Source organism: Nicotiana sylvestris, chromosome 4, assembly GCF_000393655.2.
Source record: "Nicotiana sylvestris chromosome 4, ASM39365v2, whole genome shotgun sequence".
Lineage (NCBI taxonomy): Eukaryota > Viridiplantae > Streptophyta > Magnoliopsida > Solanales > Solanaceae > Nicotiana > Nicotiana sylvestris.
Genome location: NC_091060.1, coordinates 175,702,704 through 175,718,983, shown reverse-complemented (window position 1 = coordinate 175,718,983; position 16,280 = coordinate 175,702,704). Strand labels below are relative to the sequence as shown.

Below are 16,280 nucleotides of genomic sequence, written 5' to 3'. Positions count from 1 at the left end.
TTCTCCTTTTCTTTGCCCATTTTTCGTCTGCTGGAGTAGGTTTGAAACCTAGTCCAAAAGGTTTCTTGATGACTGGTAAAGTAATGGGTTCCGTCATTCCCTGAAGGGTTCGTCCAAGCCCCTTCCCTGGCCTAAATCCGTGTCGGATCATCTCTTTGGCCACCATAACCGAAGCGTTAGACAAGAAAGGCTGGGGGCAAGGTACTCCCTCTTCGTGCTGCTCTGCCAATACCACCTCGAAAGCTTGATAGACCGTATGCTCGCTCCCTTCTCTTGGTTCAAGATACGGGATAGATGGGTCCCGATAAATGGCATGTTCATCTTCTCCATGGACCACGATCTCTTGGTCTTCATACTCGAACTTCACCATCTGGTGAAGAGTAGAAGGCACGGCTCCTGCCGCATGGATCCAAGGCCTGCCAAGGAGGAAATTGTAAGATGTGTCCATGTCGATCACTTGGAAAGTGACTCGAAATTCGACTGGTCCTATGACCAGCAGCAGGTCTATTTCTCCCATGGTGTCTCTCTTGATACCATCGAAAGCTCTCACGCAGACGTTGTTGGGTCGGATTCTTCCGGTCTCAATTTCCATTCTTTGCAGCGTGGAGAGCGGGCAAATGTCAACACCTGATCCCCCATCCAGCATCACCCGCTTGACATAGTAGTCCTCACATTTGACTGTTAAATGCAATGCCTTGTTGTGTGCTGCTCCTTCCGGGGGTAGATCGTTCTTGCTGAAGGAGATTTGGTTGACGGCGAAGAATCTTTCTGTCATCCGCTCTAATTGCTCCACCGAGGTTTCAACCGGCACATATGCCTCATTCAGGGTCTTCAGTAAGATCTTTTGATGCTCGGCCGACCTTGTCAATAATGATAGCATGGACACCTGCTCAGGGTGCTTGCGCAACTGATCTATCACTTCGTAATCCGGCATCTTCATTTGTTGGAAGAACACTTCCGCTTCTTCAACACTCACGGGCTCCTTTGGAGGGAAGCGCCTTTGTGTGGCGTTGTTCAGTTCTTGGGTATTTGAGTACCCTCCAACGAAAGTATTTTCTGGAAGTTCTTCCATGACCTCCTTACCTTTGTATGTTACCAAAGTCTTTTGATAATTCCACGGCACTGTGGACGGGTTGGTCATTGGCTTTTGTGGCACGCGTCCGATAACCACTGGCTCATTCAGCCGAGGTGGTTGAATCGTCCCCCGGACCACATAGGCCCCTTTTGGCACGTACATAGGTTTTGTCTTTTTGATCCCGAAGTTCTGCGTCTTCTTGGCTTGACCCCGCGGTATGTAAAGAACTCCACCCTTTGCTGGTACCACTTTCTTCTCCACCTTCTTTTCAGGCTTGCTTTCTGCAGCCTTGACCTCCTCCCCCCTTTCTGATTTCTGGTCTATTTCAGGCCTCCTCCCCGTGTCGACAATGGCAATTATGGCTTTCAAGGCAGGGTCGAACTCTTTGTCTTCACAAATCATGCCGACCAGCGGCCCATTATTGTGAGCGGGCAATGGATTGTTAGTCACATTTGGGATCTCTTCGTCCCTTAGCACTATTTTTCCCTGCTCTATCAAATTTTCGACCACTCTTTTCAATGACCAGCAGTCGTTTGTATCATGTCCTTCGGCCCCTGAATGATAGGCGCATCTGACTCCGGCTTTATAAGAAGGAGATGTCGGGTTTTGCCTCGTTTGGGGAATTGGTTGCAAGAAACCCAACTGGACTAGCTTAGGGAACAATGTGGAGTATTGTTCACCGATGGGCGTGAAAGTCCGCCGTCGAGGTGGCTCCTGGGGGCGGTAGTTATTCTGCGGGGGTTGTGGGTTATAGTGGTTGCGGTAAGGAGGCTGATTTCTGGGAGGTGGAGCTGGGCCTCGGTTGGCTTGTTGTGGTGAATGGTTATAAGGTTGGGCATTCATGACCATATAAGGTTGATGAGCATATGCCACATTTGAGTGGGGGTAGTAGTGTTGTGGGGCCCTTTCCGGAAAATGGGGCCTGGGATGACGATACTCCCTTGCTTCAGAGGCTGCCATAGCCGTTTCTTCCTTCTTCTTCCCCCTTGTCGTCCCTCCAGACCCGCTTTGGACGGCCTGGGAGGTTGCCCTTAGGGCTGCTTGACTCAGAATCCGACCCGTTTTCAGCCCATTCTCTACCATCTCTCCTATCTTGATTGCTTCCGCGAATGGCTTACCCATGGCCGACATCATGTTTTGGAAATAGTCAGACTCTTGAGCCTGGAGAAAGGTAGTGACCATTTCCACTTCATCCATGGGAGGCTTCACTCTCGACGCCTGTTCACGCCACTTAATAGCATACTCTCTAAAGCTTTCCGAAGGCTTCTTCTTCAAATTCGACAGAGAGTTTCGGTCTGGCGCAATGTCGATGTTATACTGGAATTGCTTTACAAAATCTCTGGCGAGATCATCCCATATATGCCATCGGGACATTTCCTGATCCATATACCATTCCGAAGCTATCCCTACTAAGCTTTCCCCAAAATACGCCATTAGCAGTTCTTCTTTTCCGCCGGCTCCCCGCAATTGGTTGCAGTATTTCTTAAGATGTGCAATGGGGTCACCGTGCCCATCGTATTTCTCGAACTTGGGGGTCTTGAAACCCGTCGGCAGGTGCACGTGAGGGAACATGCACAGGTCGGCGTAAGAGACGCTCTTTTGTCCGCTCAACCCTTGCATATTCTTCAAACTTTGTTCAAGGCTTCTCATTCTCTTAGCAATCTCATTTTGTTCTGCAATCCTGGGGTTCTGATCCTGTCCCGGTGCGAGTTCGCACTGAGGCGGTAGAGGATTATTGTTGGTAGCGAACCTGGTTGGTTCCATTGAGAACGATGGTGCTTGGAATGTAAAAGAGGATGAGTCAAAGCTTGGCTTGTATGTGGCAGGCTGTGCCGTAGCTGGGCAAGGCGATGCAGTAAAGATGTTCATGCTTGCATCAGTGGCCGACATTCGGGGATGAGGCTCAGAAGGTGATCCTGCGGAGAAGGCGGAGTTGGCTGGGTACCCGAATGGGGTAGCAGGGTAATTTATGGGGACATTAGAAGTCCCACCTGACCTGGAGAATAATTCAGGGAATCCGGGGACGACACTTGGCGGCTCTTTCCCATTGTTCCAGTCATCCAGCATTTCCAACATGCGGAGCCGTAGGATTCTATTTTCTTCCGCAGTTGCGGATTCAGGCGTGAGGACGGCTGAGATTGAGCTCTCCTCAGAGACGGGGACTGTTTGCAATGGAATTTCCGAAGACATTTCCACACTTCCTTTTGACCTGGTGAAGTAAGTGTGAGTACTGCTTCTAGTCCTAACAACAGGTAGTTGAACACCTCTCCTTGATCTCGTGAAGTATGAATGCGAGGCCAGACTTTCACCAAACCAACCGTCTTTTCAAAAACCCTGGAAAATGCTCAATGACAAGTGCACGGTTAATTTGCAGCAAATAACGGATAGTTAATCTCACGTTGGGCATGATGCACCTATACAGTTAAGTGGATTGCTATATGTCTGCTACGAGAGCATGCGTCATTCCGGTATTTTTCCTCTTATTTCCCCCTTTTTTTTTCTTTTCTTTTGTTTTCCTTTTATTTTATTTACATTTATTTTTCTTTTATATTTTTTTTTGTAGCAAAAGAAAATGCGATCGGATCCGATGAGGATTGCCTACGTATCACGATACTCACGTGAATCAGATCATTACGTAGTTCGAAAACACAAATGAGCGTGAAAGAAGCAAACTCTTTATTATTGAAGCAGTCTATTACAAACTACATTTTGCAAAAGAAAAAGCAAACTTTGAAAATAAACCTAGACTCAAAAAATAGACTAAAAATCACCCTGATGAAAAAAACAGGCAGAAGATGCTAAGATACAGATTTGACCTATGAATGCATTATGGTTTTAAAAATTGGTTTCCGCGGGGCGTCGTTCGGCCTCGCCGCGGTCCTAGGCGTGAGATCCCTCTCAAGTTGCTCTAGCTCGTGCATAGTCTGCTTGACATAAACCATTACTGCCGAGAGGAAGGTAACACTAGACATGTTCTCACATCGTAGACATCGTCTGGTGATGGCGTGGGCAACGGCTTTGATCCTATCTCTGGTTTGCTTCTTCTCTACAAGCAGGTGCTTTATCTGATCGCTGCATATCTTGAAGACTTGAACATCTTGCACGTGTTGATGCTTCAATCGCCGTACTTCCAATTTCATATGGGCTATTGTGTCATACCAGTATCTGCTTTCCATTTGGAAATCCTTGGCCTGACTAGCTGCTTTGATTTCAAGTGCTGCCATCTCTCTCTTTATTTTAGCAACAGTCTTCTCGTGGTCGCCTTCCAATTGATTCAGGTGTCTGCGATGCTTATCTGCTCTTGTATCCCACTGTGCCTTGAATTCTGCTATGATGTTTTCAGATTTCTCCAAACCATCTCGCCATTCCCTGATTTCACCTTTTAGCCCTTTTATCAGCTGCTCGTCCGATCGACGCCTTGGTTGTCTATCTGCGTCCAACCTTATTTGTTTGATCTGAGCTCTGAGCATCTCATTTTCTTGAGTTAACCTGTTCCGCTCTCCCAGATCGGTAGCAATTTGCACGCTGTGCTCGTATTTCATGCCTTCTACTTGTTGTTTTAATCTGCTGATTTCGGCACAATAACCTCTTTCCTTTGCTAACCAATCCCAATGCCTTTTCGATGACTCGGTGAAATCCCGGATGTGGGGTCTCTTAGCTGGCCTTTCATGCTCGAGTTCCCTTCTATACCATGCAAGGTAACCTGGCGCCGTTTCTCCCTTGGCTCGATCCCGCACGCAAGTATCTGATTTCAAATATTGACCCTCATTCCAGATTTGGCGAATCTTCGCTTCTGGGAATTGTCCGTTAGGACTTATCTCAACTGTTTGAGTGCTAAGATCTTCCTCATGAGGTACTGTCTGGCACCTTCCGAACTGTCTCAAAACTCGGCAGGGTGCGTAAGGTTGAATGCTCTTAAGCCCCATCAGTAAGAAATGAGTTTTAGCCGCCGACATATATAAGATCTCATCAACAGGTAACCATCCCAACGCCCATTGTATTTGGCTGGCAGTAAGAGCTTGCAAGAACGAGGTCCATGCCAGGACTCCTTTAGGCCAAGTGATCTCTCTGGTTCTCGTGTAAGATTCTTCTATGCGGGTTTTTTCCGGGGAACCATGGCTCAATACCCCGGAATGATGGCAGAGGTGCTCGGTCATCCATATCTGTAGGAGCAAGTTACAACCTTCGAAGAAATTTCCCCCAGCTTTACAAGTTGTGAGAGCTCGAAAGATGTCAGATACCACCATTGGCGCGAGAGTGCTGCCACTTTGCGTGAGTAAAGTGCTGGCGACCCCAGATATCTTCAAATCAATGTTTCCATCTTTTCTCGGAAATACCAGAAGACCCAGAAACGTTATCATGAACGCCACCCGTCTGTGCTCGTCCCACTTCTGACGAACTCCTTTGCTGCACAGTTTGTTGATTGGATTATTGAATCCCCCCTCGTGACCGTATCTATCATATATGAAGCATGGAGTACAGAATCCGGCTGCTAGATCCGGGTTGTGGACCGTTCTAGGTATTTTCAATGAATCCAGGAACCGATGTACCGTGACGACTCTTGGGGCGACCAAGTATTTTTCCCTCAACGGGAGTTCAGTATTCCCGATGTATCCGGCCATTTCTTCCAAAGTTGGGGTGAGCTCAAAATCAGAGAAATGGAAAACATTGTGCGCCGGGTCCCAATAGGTAACCAAAGCTCTTATGATATCTCCCCGAGGCTGGACTTCCAACAGACCCACAAGACCTTTCAAATATTTCTTAACCTCATTTTGTCCTTCAACACCTAGATCATTCCACCATAGCCGTAACTTGACAGGGATTTTGGTCATTATTGAAAAATGTTCATTTTGCATCGTGCTCATCCTGCACATTTATTAAGGTGATTTTAACAAAATTGACTGACTCAAAAAAAATATTTTTAGAGAGGATCAAGCTTTGACCACGGCCTTTAAACACTTCGGAGACAAAGATTTTAAGGCTGTGCGGGTCTAAAAAAAACGCTAAACAAGACCCAAAGGTGGCTGTTTATGCAAAGTCAGCCTTCCGGCGTCCCTTTCGGGAACATTTGGCTATTTATGATAAAACAATGTCACCTGACTTATTTACGACTCTATTAAAAATTTGACACATCTTTTATTTATTTATTTACTGATTTTTGGCTATTTAGAAAAATGGGGTTGAACCCGACGAGGGTTGCCTACGTATCTCACATCCGGTGAGAATCAAACCGGCGTAGTTCGGGCATATCATGAATAGAGAAAACCTAGAAATCAAGAATAAGTATTATTATTTTGAAAAAAGATAAAGGCTCAAGAAAAAATATTTTTTTTTATTTTTTTTTTATGCAATATTTGGATCATTAGTCTGAATTTATAAAAGGGGTACTACAAAAGAAACAACACACTTTTTGAATTATGGATTTTCCATTTTTTTTTACTTTTAAAATAAACACTTTTTCTTTTTTTTTTATTTTGAAAAGAAATTTTATTTTATTTTTTTATTTTTTTTTAATAACTCTCAATAAAAGACAGTTTTTTTTAGAAAAAATTCCGGCGAGGTTTTGACACTACTTGGACATTGGTTTTATTCTCCAAAAATAAGTAACTATCTCCCCTACACTGCTATTTTCCCCTTTTTAGGAACCGGTTGACATGCGGAACCGAAGCAAATAAATGCACAACACAAATAGGATGCACCAGGGGGTCTTTTTCGTTTCAGGCTGCCTGTCCTAGACGGACCCAACCCCTGTGTTGAGTCCCCTAAGTCAAATGCAACATGATGCAGATAAGCGTTCCTACTAGGGATCCGGCATGAAGTCAAGTTATTCTAGGTTCGTAACCTGGGTATTTGTTCTAGACTGTGCACCCGAGCGGACAACTCGAGTCGAGGAGGGGGCTACGTACCGGGGACCCGCGAGATCGTCCGGCTTTGTAACTTGTCCGTCCTCTTTCTTATTTTAGGTATTGACATTAACAGAATAGGGAGTCCCGACCAGCGAGCTTCTCCCCGGAAGTAAGAAGAGAAAGGTTTCGGCACAGTTTATATACAGTTCAGATAATATCAAAGCGGTAAAAGACAACATTTAGCACGTTACGCAAAAAACATGTAATAAAAATCAGATAATAAAGCCAAATATAACAATTATTCTAAGCTCGAATTCTTGAACCCTGAACCAGTGGTTCTGGGTGAAATCTTCCCCAGCAGAGTCGCCAGAGCTGTCACACCTCCTTTTTGCGCGCCCGGCCCCGAAGGGTTAGAAATGCGCGGGTGGAGTTTTTTCAATTTAAGTGACAACATTCGAAGTGGGATTATTTATTTAATTCAGAGTCGCCACTTGGGAAAGGTTTGGCTTTTGGTGTCCCAAGTCACCGGTTTATCTTGAATCCCAAATCGAGGAAATTTTCGACTTTTCCAAATGGAGTCTGCGAACCAGAAATTCTAAGTAAGGAATTCTGTTGACCCGAGGGAAGGTGTTAAGCACCCTCGAATCCCGTGGTTCTAGCACGGTCGCTTAAATTGTTATAATGGCTAAATATCTGATTTAAATACATGTTGTGACTTATGTGCTTTTATTAAGTTTTAACCGCTTTTATTATTATCATTTATTTTTATAGAATTGCAACGTCGTGAAAATGTATCTCGAACCACGTCACAATCAATGCACCCGTAATTGTTAACACATTTCGACTCCATTGAGATTTGAAATTGGGTCACATAAATGCGCACCCGAATTTAGGAATGTAATTTGATTAAGTCGCGCCTAAAGAATCTAACGCGTTATTGTCTTCGGGGAGGGGAGTGGAATTCACTAAACAGCCCGTCCCAAATTCTAAGTATTTATTATGACCAATTATTGAGGGCCCCGCAATTTGCCTTTTGATTCGGCGAGGCTCGTCTCATTATTTTAGAAGGGTACCCTACAAGGACTACATTTTTACTACATTTATCTTTAAAGGGAAGGATGATGCCGAATTTTGCTGGTTTAGACAAATACGGACTGAATCCTTATTATGTTTGCCGAACCTAAACTTGTTTGATTACCTGATTGATTGTTCATGAGGTGAAAGCTACGACATTCTTTGTCTTCAACAAGTGAATATGCTTATTAATTCGCTAAGTGAGATTGCAAACAAACTAACAACATATATTGAGTTATGTTTTAACGACCTCCAAGTTCTATTCTTAACACTCTAACCTATTTGAAATTGATAAAGAAATCGGCTGTATTATTAGGAAAAATTACTACTAATTGAACTCAAAAATGATTATTAGTTTTTCTCAACAATCATTACATCATTTCGAAACGAAGAATCTGTACCGAAACCTGATATCAAACCGGCATTGGAACAAATAAACTGACAAGCGAAACTGGCATTCATAGCCAGACTTTTAATATGACTGCATGAGAGTTTGTTTGGGATACATCTATCCCAGACCTAATACCACAGATTTGTCGATTCAGTGGTCTAGGCAGAAATACATACAAGTGTTTGCCCTGACTCTATGTTATACAGTCGTAACTAAACCAAACAGTATTATACTGAACTGAACGTATCCCAAATCAAACATGCTGTCTATCATATTGTTATTGCTATTGAACAGCGCTATCTAACAGTCCATCTCAGCAGAATGTATGCTAGTTTTATACAAAGTGTTTGCAGTTTGCAGTAAAATACAATCCCACTAACATTCGACCTATTTTTAACACCAATGTTATAACATGAACAGCTGTTCTTTTCTTTATTTCAACTTCAAACTTTCAACAATACAAAGTTTCAGAGGTTGTGTACCTGGAAATATTTGACAATTGAAGGAAAGGGGGAGTCAGCAGAATATAATGACAACAAAATGCAGCAGCAATCACAGCACTATCAGTAGCAGCAGGGCAGAAATAGCAGCAGACAAAGCAATACAGCAAGAACCCAGCTCGAGTGCAGAGATGCAAATATAGCCAATAGAAAGCAATAGCCAAATAACAGCAACACCCAGTGGAGTAGAATCAGAAACTCCAGATAGTAGTAGACCAATGAAAGCACTCAACTAATAGACACAACTGAGATTTCAAAGGATCAGAATTGGCTTGAACAAATTGAAACAACTGAAAGCCCAATAACAATAGGAGGAAGAAGGTTTCTGATTGTTGGTTGTATAGCTTCTATCCCTTAACCTCTCTCTATCTCTGTTTGTGTTTTTCCTATTCAGCTCTTAAGGTTCAATGTCTATCCTTTTGTGTGTGTGTGTATGTATTTCTATCTCTCAATCCTGTCTCTAATTCTGTCTGTATCTCCAGAACTTCAACTCTCCTCTATCTATGCTCTCTCTGACCTCTATTATCCGATGGTATCCTCTCCTTTTTTCTATCTCTGTATGTCCTCCCTTTTATAAGCTTTCACATTACCCCTTTTACAGCCTGTTTAGACCAACAGAAACCCCCTCATGTGCTGCCCTCTTTTCAGTTCCACTTAGTCATTTAAGTATTAACCAAAACCCCATCATATTCCCTTGGCAGGCTTACTTTTGTAATGTTTATTATTTCTGAAACTAAAGTAGGGTGTGGGCAGCAGGATGTATCTGACAGCATATGCTGTCAAAACATTTTTAAATCAAACAAAAGCCTTTATGCACATGTTGTGCACAAGTGCACAAATGCACATGTTGTGCACAAGTGCACATGCCCTCCAATTCTGACTGCAACTTAAACAAAATCAAACCCTTTACACTTCTGATTCAGATTAACAACTATAAGTAGCTAAATTCAATTCCCAACTGATTCATACAATGCTAAACAGGAGCAAATCAATTTGTATATTGTTCAAACATCTGAAACTAATTGACGACATATGTCGACTCGACTATACTAGTTATAACTCGTACAATCGAGACCAAAGTCAGACATTTAACAGTATCGAACACATGATTCGAATTGTACTGACTACGCAAAATTACATGGGAAGAATCAGTTGGTCAGTTCACATTTGAAACCCAATTAATTGCACAACAAATACATACATACAAATTATCAGAACAATTAGAAGAAAGACTCAATCAAACAACAAAGGTTCAGGCGAGATGGACAGGAACAGTTGATAAAACTCAAAACACAGATTAAAAACAAAACCAGAACAAATCTTTTAAACGAACATGGACTAACATAAATAAGCAAAGAGAATCAAAACTCACCTCAAATCTTGAAAAATCAAAAGCCTTAACTCGGATTCGGACAGACCTTTCTTAAGGCTGAACGGGCTTTAATCGAAGTGTTTCTCAGATGAGAAACACTTCGATTAAGGTCCATTAGACCTTAATCTTTTAGTTTGAACAAAACACGGACCATCGACGAAGACCTTCAAAGTTCCAAAAATTAGATCCGGGATTCGTGCTTCCCTGGTCAGATTCGGACCAAACCAAGCATGGTTTGGTCACGAGGGGGGTCTGGGGACTGTCTGGTGCGAAGTTGAGGTCGATTGGTGTAACTCGGGTTCCGACTCGAATCTTCAAATGAAGATTCGAGAAGGTGGGAAGGGATTCGAACTAAACGGCCAACAGATCGATGTTCAGGGCGGTGAGGGGGTTCTATGGTGTTCAGGCGGAGGTCATCGGCGTTCATGCCGCCGGGATTAATGGCGAGGGATAAGGGGGCGGCTAGGGTTTCGTGGGGAAGGAGGTGAAGACGGAAGCTGGGGTATTGGATAGGGGGGCAGGGTGTGGTAGGAGGCTTATATATGGAATGGGGGGATTGATTTCAACCGTTGGATGAGACGAGATGGACGGCTTGGATCTGAAGGTTTAAACGAAACGTCGTCGTTTGGCTTAGTAGGGGTCAGAATTGGTTCGGGTAACGGGTCGGGTAGTGGGGTTACGGGTGAAAGATCCGGACCGTTGGATCGGCTTGGTTTAAACGGTTGTGATGGGTTGGCATCGAAACGACGTAGTTTTGGTGTTAAACTACGTCGTTTTATGGCCTGGGGGTGGGCTGTTTGGACTGGTGGCTTGGGCTGTCCATTTGGGCATTATTTGTTTGGGCCAATTTTAATAAATTGGCCCAAATCCGGAAAGGCAAGGCCCCTTTTTTTTTATTATTATATAAAAAGAAATACAAAACTAAATAAAATCAAACACCCAATACAATTATTCACACACACGTTAAAATAATTCAAAAATGGGTAAAATTAAACAAAAAATAAAATCACGGACGAAGATGCCTATTTATGATTTTCTATTTAACGACCGGATTACGGTTTGAATTATGCAGGACACATATATTTTCGAATTTTATTTTTTTTAATAAAGTAAATAAATAAAAATGGGCCGAAGTCACAAATAAATCAACAAGGTGCCGCACAGAAATTCAAAATTGTACAGCAGGGCCAATTTTATTTTTTTTATTTCTTTTTGAAGCGATTGTCGTGCGAAACAAAAATCACATGCTCACAACAGGTTTAGTACGTTTTTTTGACACGAATCTATATTAGCTGGACTAAATTAGTTAGACTGTCTATATTATACCCTTTAAGATACGGGTCTGCTCCAGATCCTGCGTGAACACAAAATACCCTATGTAAGTAAATTTTAAATAACCCAAATAGCCGCCCACCCAACCGGTTAAACTAAAAATAACCGGTAAAGATATATATATGCCTCCTCTGCCTATGCCACTGGTGATGAACTCATTATGGCTATTCAAACTCAGAGTTTTTCTTACTACATAGGCGGCTAAACGAAGCCCCATTCTTGATTTGTCCAACCCCAACCCCCTTATTAGTAGCCGAAGTAAAGACTTTCCTTGTTCTACTCTTCAAACTCGGAGATTGAAAAAGATCACTTTATACAACGATAGAGACAAGATCTCTATATGTTGATAGATACCCGAGAGATTGAGTCCTAGGGAGAGAGAGAAAGGAAGCATTACTCCCCAAAAACGTGCAACCAACCTTTCCTTCCCGCTTCTTCCTTGAGAAGAGAAGGTAGGGGCTCTGTTTTCACATCCGTTCCATATCATTATTCATTTTTAAGATCTCCCAGTATAATCGAATGGTAACTGAATCATTCCAATAGTTCCGAACAAGTCCTGCATGGGCTCTTTGTCGAATGAGTTTGCATTCCTCAATCCAATCTTTAAACTTTCGACGTCTAGAATAACTCGTTGGAGCACCCCCTCCATTCACCTTTCATTCCCATATGCATCGGCATATCTAGGTTCTCCCAACCCAACGGGTTCCCTTTCTTTCGAAATGACATTGCCAAAAGTCGAATCAAGGAGAGCTTCTGGGCCACAGAAGATGCTTTTACATATATATATATATATATATATATATATATATATATATATATAAAATTCTGTATTATATGTCTATAATTATTGTATAATCTATGTATATGGCTATAAAAAGTAAACAATGAATATGTCTGGTTATTAGTTTAAAGATCTTTACACAAATAGCCAACCATATTCATTGTTTACTTATATAGCCATTAATATAGTTTACACATTGATTATATACGATTATCCATATATAATACAAAAATTATGTAAATATTATACATTCATTAACTATTTTTAGTTTACGCGGTTGGGTGAGCGGCTATTTAAATTAATTCTTATTTTAAATACTGGATGATTAAGAAAAAGTAGTGTATGTATTATATTTATATTTTATTGACTTAAATTTTGAATCGATCTGTATGTATCAACTATTAATTAGTTTATTTTCTTAACTGAATCGAAATGGATCTCTATATATCATATGTTAATTTTATTTATTATTTTTCATCTAAAATCTGCTCATTTTTTGAATTGAGACGTCATACTATATGTGCTTTCCCATTGACCCTTGAGTTATTAAACTCCATAGATTGTTCGGTGATTATTTAATAGCTTTCTTAATTCTATTGATAGTAATGCATGCTTAGAATTTATTTTCTGCCTCAAATTGTGTATTATGTCGTGTTCTCCTTTGATGGTATGTACACTTATTTATTTTCTGCCTCATGTTGAACATTAGGCTCAAAAAGATTTAAACAAATAGCTAACATGTAGTAAGTGCTTTAATAGCCATTCCTTTTTACAAACTGAATGCCTAACTTCTCAAATTCATGCCACAAGATATAGACCTATATGTTTCACATATAATTGATGGAAACCTCATTTATGTTCAAGTCGTTATATTCTTATTCGATATTATATCGAATCAAATCCAATAATTTCCAGAGTTCTAACGTGTACGATTACAAAATCAATATTGTGGCACGTCGCATAAGCATAATCCAATTTGTCCTTGCTTATCAATAGGAAGATTATGTTTACATTGATGGTGTGCACGCTTATTTATTTTCTGCATCAAGTTGAAAATTAGGCTAAGATTTCTCATAGCCATTCATCTATTTCGAACTGAATGCCTAACTTCTCAAATTCATGCCACAAGATATAGACCTATATGTTCCACATATAATTGATGAAAAATCTCATTTATGTTCAAGTAGTCACTTTCTATCCGATATTATATCGAATCAAATCTAATAATTTCCTGAGTTCTAACATGTACAATTATAAAATCAATATTGTGGCACGTCGCATAAGCATAATCCAATAGGAAGATTACATTTACATTGATGGTATTCACACTTATTTATTTTCTACCTCAAGTTGAAAATTAGGCTCAAATTTCTGATAGCCATTCATCTTTTCGAACTGAATGCCTAACTTCTCAAATTCATCCCACAAGATATAAACCTATATGTTCCATATATAATTGATGGAAAACCCTATTTATGTTCAAGTAGTCACTTTCTTATCAGATATTATATCAAATCAAATTCAATAATTTCCTGAGTTCTAATGTGTGCGATTACAAAATCAATATTTTGGCATATCGCATAAGCATAATCCAATTTGCCCTTGCTTATCAAGTTGAAAATTATGCTCTAATTTCTAATAGCCATTCATATGTTTCGAACTGAATGTCTAACTTCTCAAATTCATGCACAAGATATAGACCTATATGTTCCACATATATTTGATGGAAAACCATATTTATATTCAAGTAGTCACTTTGTTATCCATTATTATATCGAATCAAATCTAATAATTTCCTAAGTTCTAACGTATACGATTACAAAATCAAATATTGTGGCACATCGCATAAGCATAATCTTATATTGTCTTTCTCTTGATTTAGTACAGTAGACATATAAAATGAAAATGTATTTTTAGCATAGCGTGAAAAGGGCCAAAAGTTCAATTCAAGTCAGAACTACAAGTTAATGTCATTAATGAGCTAGGACATTTATCAATAAACTTAGAAAATACTAAAACCTCGCGCTGCAATTTATACAGCAAATTGAGCAGTTATTGTCTCTTTTTGATGTCTTTCCTTAGTGAGAATATTTCTCACAGAATTGTGAAGAAAACTCTTAATACATCTATCTTCTTATATTTTGCTGCCATGAGATCACATGTATTCTTTTTGAACAAGACAAAGTTCAGATTCATACGACAAAAAGACAGAAAAACATTGTTCTAGACTAATAAATTTAACCTATAACCTATTCATAACTCAGTTTTGCCAGAAGATCATATTTCTGGAAATAAACTTCATTTTCAAGATAGCACGGAGTATCTTATACCCGAAGAACACAACAAAATTAGTAATTTACACATTCTTTTTTATATATACCGTACAAATGCTACTAGTACCCTATCAAATAATCAAAATACTAATGCGTCTGATCATGGTACTTTCAGCTTCTTCAGCTCTACCCATGAAATGGTAATGGTTGATTTTGACCAAAACCAAATCACGAGACCAAAATTAATCGGGCCGGGGAGTTCCGACGGAGTGTTAAAATCCATAATGAACCGTTCGAAGCAAAAAAGCTACCAACATTGTTCGGTTTCCCACTTCCGGCGAGTAGTGTAATGGCTACGAGCTCCCGCCGACGATACTCCGACAGATCGTCCAAATCTATTCCCAAATAGTGTCCGATCATATTTGGCACGTTTCTCTGGATCGGAGAGAGTAGCATAAGCTGATTGAACTCTAATAAAGTCAGCTGCTGACGAATTCTGCTGAAATCGGACGACATCGGGATGCAAAATTCTGGCTAATCTCCGGTAAGCAGACTTAATTTCATGAGTAGTAGCACCAGCTTGAAGTCCTAGAACTTCATACAACGATGACTGTGAGGCGATGTTAGAGCTAGCTGTAGTCCTTTCGGCGGTGGAGTAAGCGGCGGAAACAGAGAACGATCGCTGCTGCCGGAAGCTGACGGAGCTCGGTGGTGTTAGTGGCGTACCGGCGGAAAATTTGGAGCCGGTAATTGAAGTTGAGAGAAAAAAAAAAGAAGTAGAAGCCATTCGATTGGAATTTTTGGTTCTAGAACAATTTGGTTAGTTATTGTGTGAATGTTTGGATAGGTCATAGGTTAAGGAACGTATTCCTATTTATAGTGGTAGTGTCATAGGCGGGTGAAGCATTTACTTTTAATATAATTTAATTCAACACAATATCTTTGACACAGGATCTTTAGCTCAATTCATTCAAATATAAAAATTAATTATTAAAACCCATGTCATATATTGGTCATTATTTTTTTTGTTTTTCCGCCTAATTTTAGTATCGAGACCCTAATTAATTTAGATTCATATCGCATAAAGTTATTCAAAAGGAAAGTGCTCTCTAGCAGGATAAATAGCACTTATTAAAGTGTATGGTCTTAAATTTTTGTCTCCTTTTACTCTATAGGCAGAATTTCAAGTTTAACAAGTATTGCTTCTCATTTGTCCATGCGCAACACTTTAGTTTTTAACCTTAAGATTTTGCCCATAACCTTAAGCCTATGAGACAAATGGAGATCAAAAATTAAAGACCACCATAAAAAATATCATATTCTGCAATTTTGTGATCAAATTATAAGTCTAATTAAAAGTAGTAGGGGTTGTTTAATATAATGGTGGAATATTCCAAGATATTTTATAAAGTGGGATATTCCATGAAATTAGTTATCCCACCGGGATAGCTAATTTCTTCATTTTCATATAAAAGTAATTTCGGTATTAACTAATACCACAAACCAAATATAGTATAAAGTTAATCCCAAATTTTATTCGAAAATTATTATCATATCTCATGTATCAAACGACCCCATAGAATCATATTCATCTATTACAATCTTTGATGATATTTGGACTTAATTGAGAATGAGC

General features: G+C 40.3%; 1 protein-coding gene across 1 annotated transcript; it reads right to left on the bottom strand.

Moving 5' to 3' along the window:
- Positions 1 to 14,653: 14,653 nt before the first annotated feature.
- On the bottom strand, positions 14,654 to 15,499 carry LOC104228565 (chaperone protein dnaJ 11, chloroplastic-like). The gene has a single exon (XM_009781044.2). The coding sequence runs from the start codon at positions 15,429 to 15,431 to the stop codon at positions 14,952 to 14,954; it is 480 nt and encodes a 159-aa protein (XP_009779346.1). The 5' UTR covers positions 15,432 to 15,499; the 3' UTR covers positions 14,654 to 14,951.
- Between the last annotated feature and the right edge of the window lie 781 nt (positions 15,500 to 16,280).

Coding starts and splice junctions, on each gene's coding strand:
- LOC104228565 (XM_009781044.2), bottom strand. CDS start 15,431: ATGGCTTCTACTTCTTTTTTTTTTCTCTCAACTTCAATTACCGGCTCC.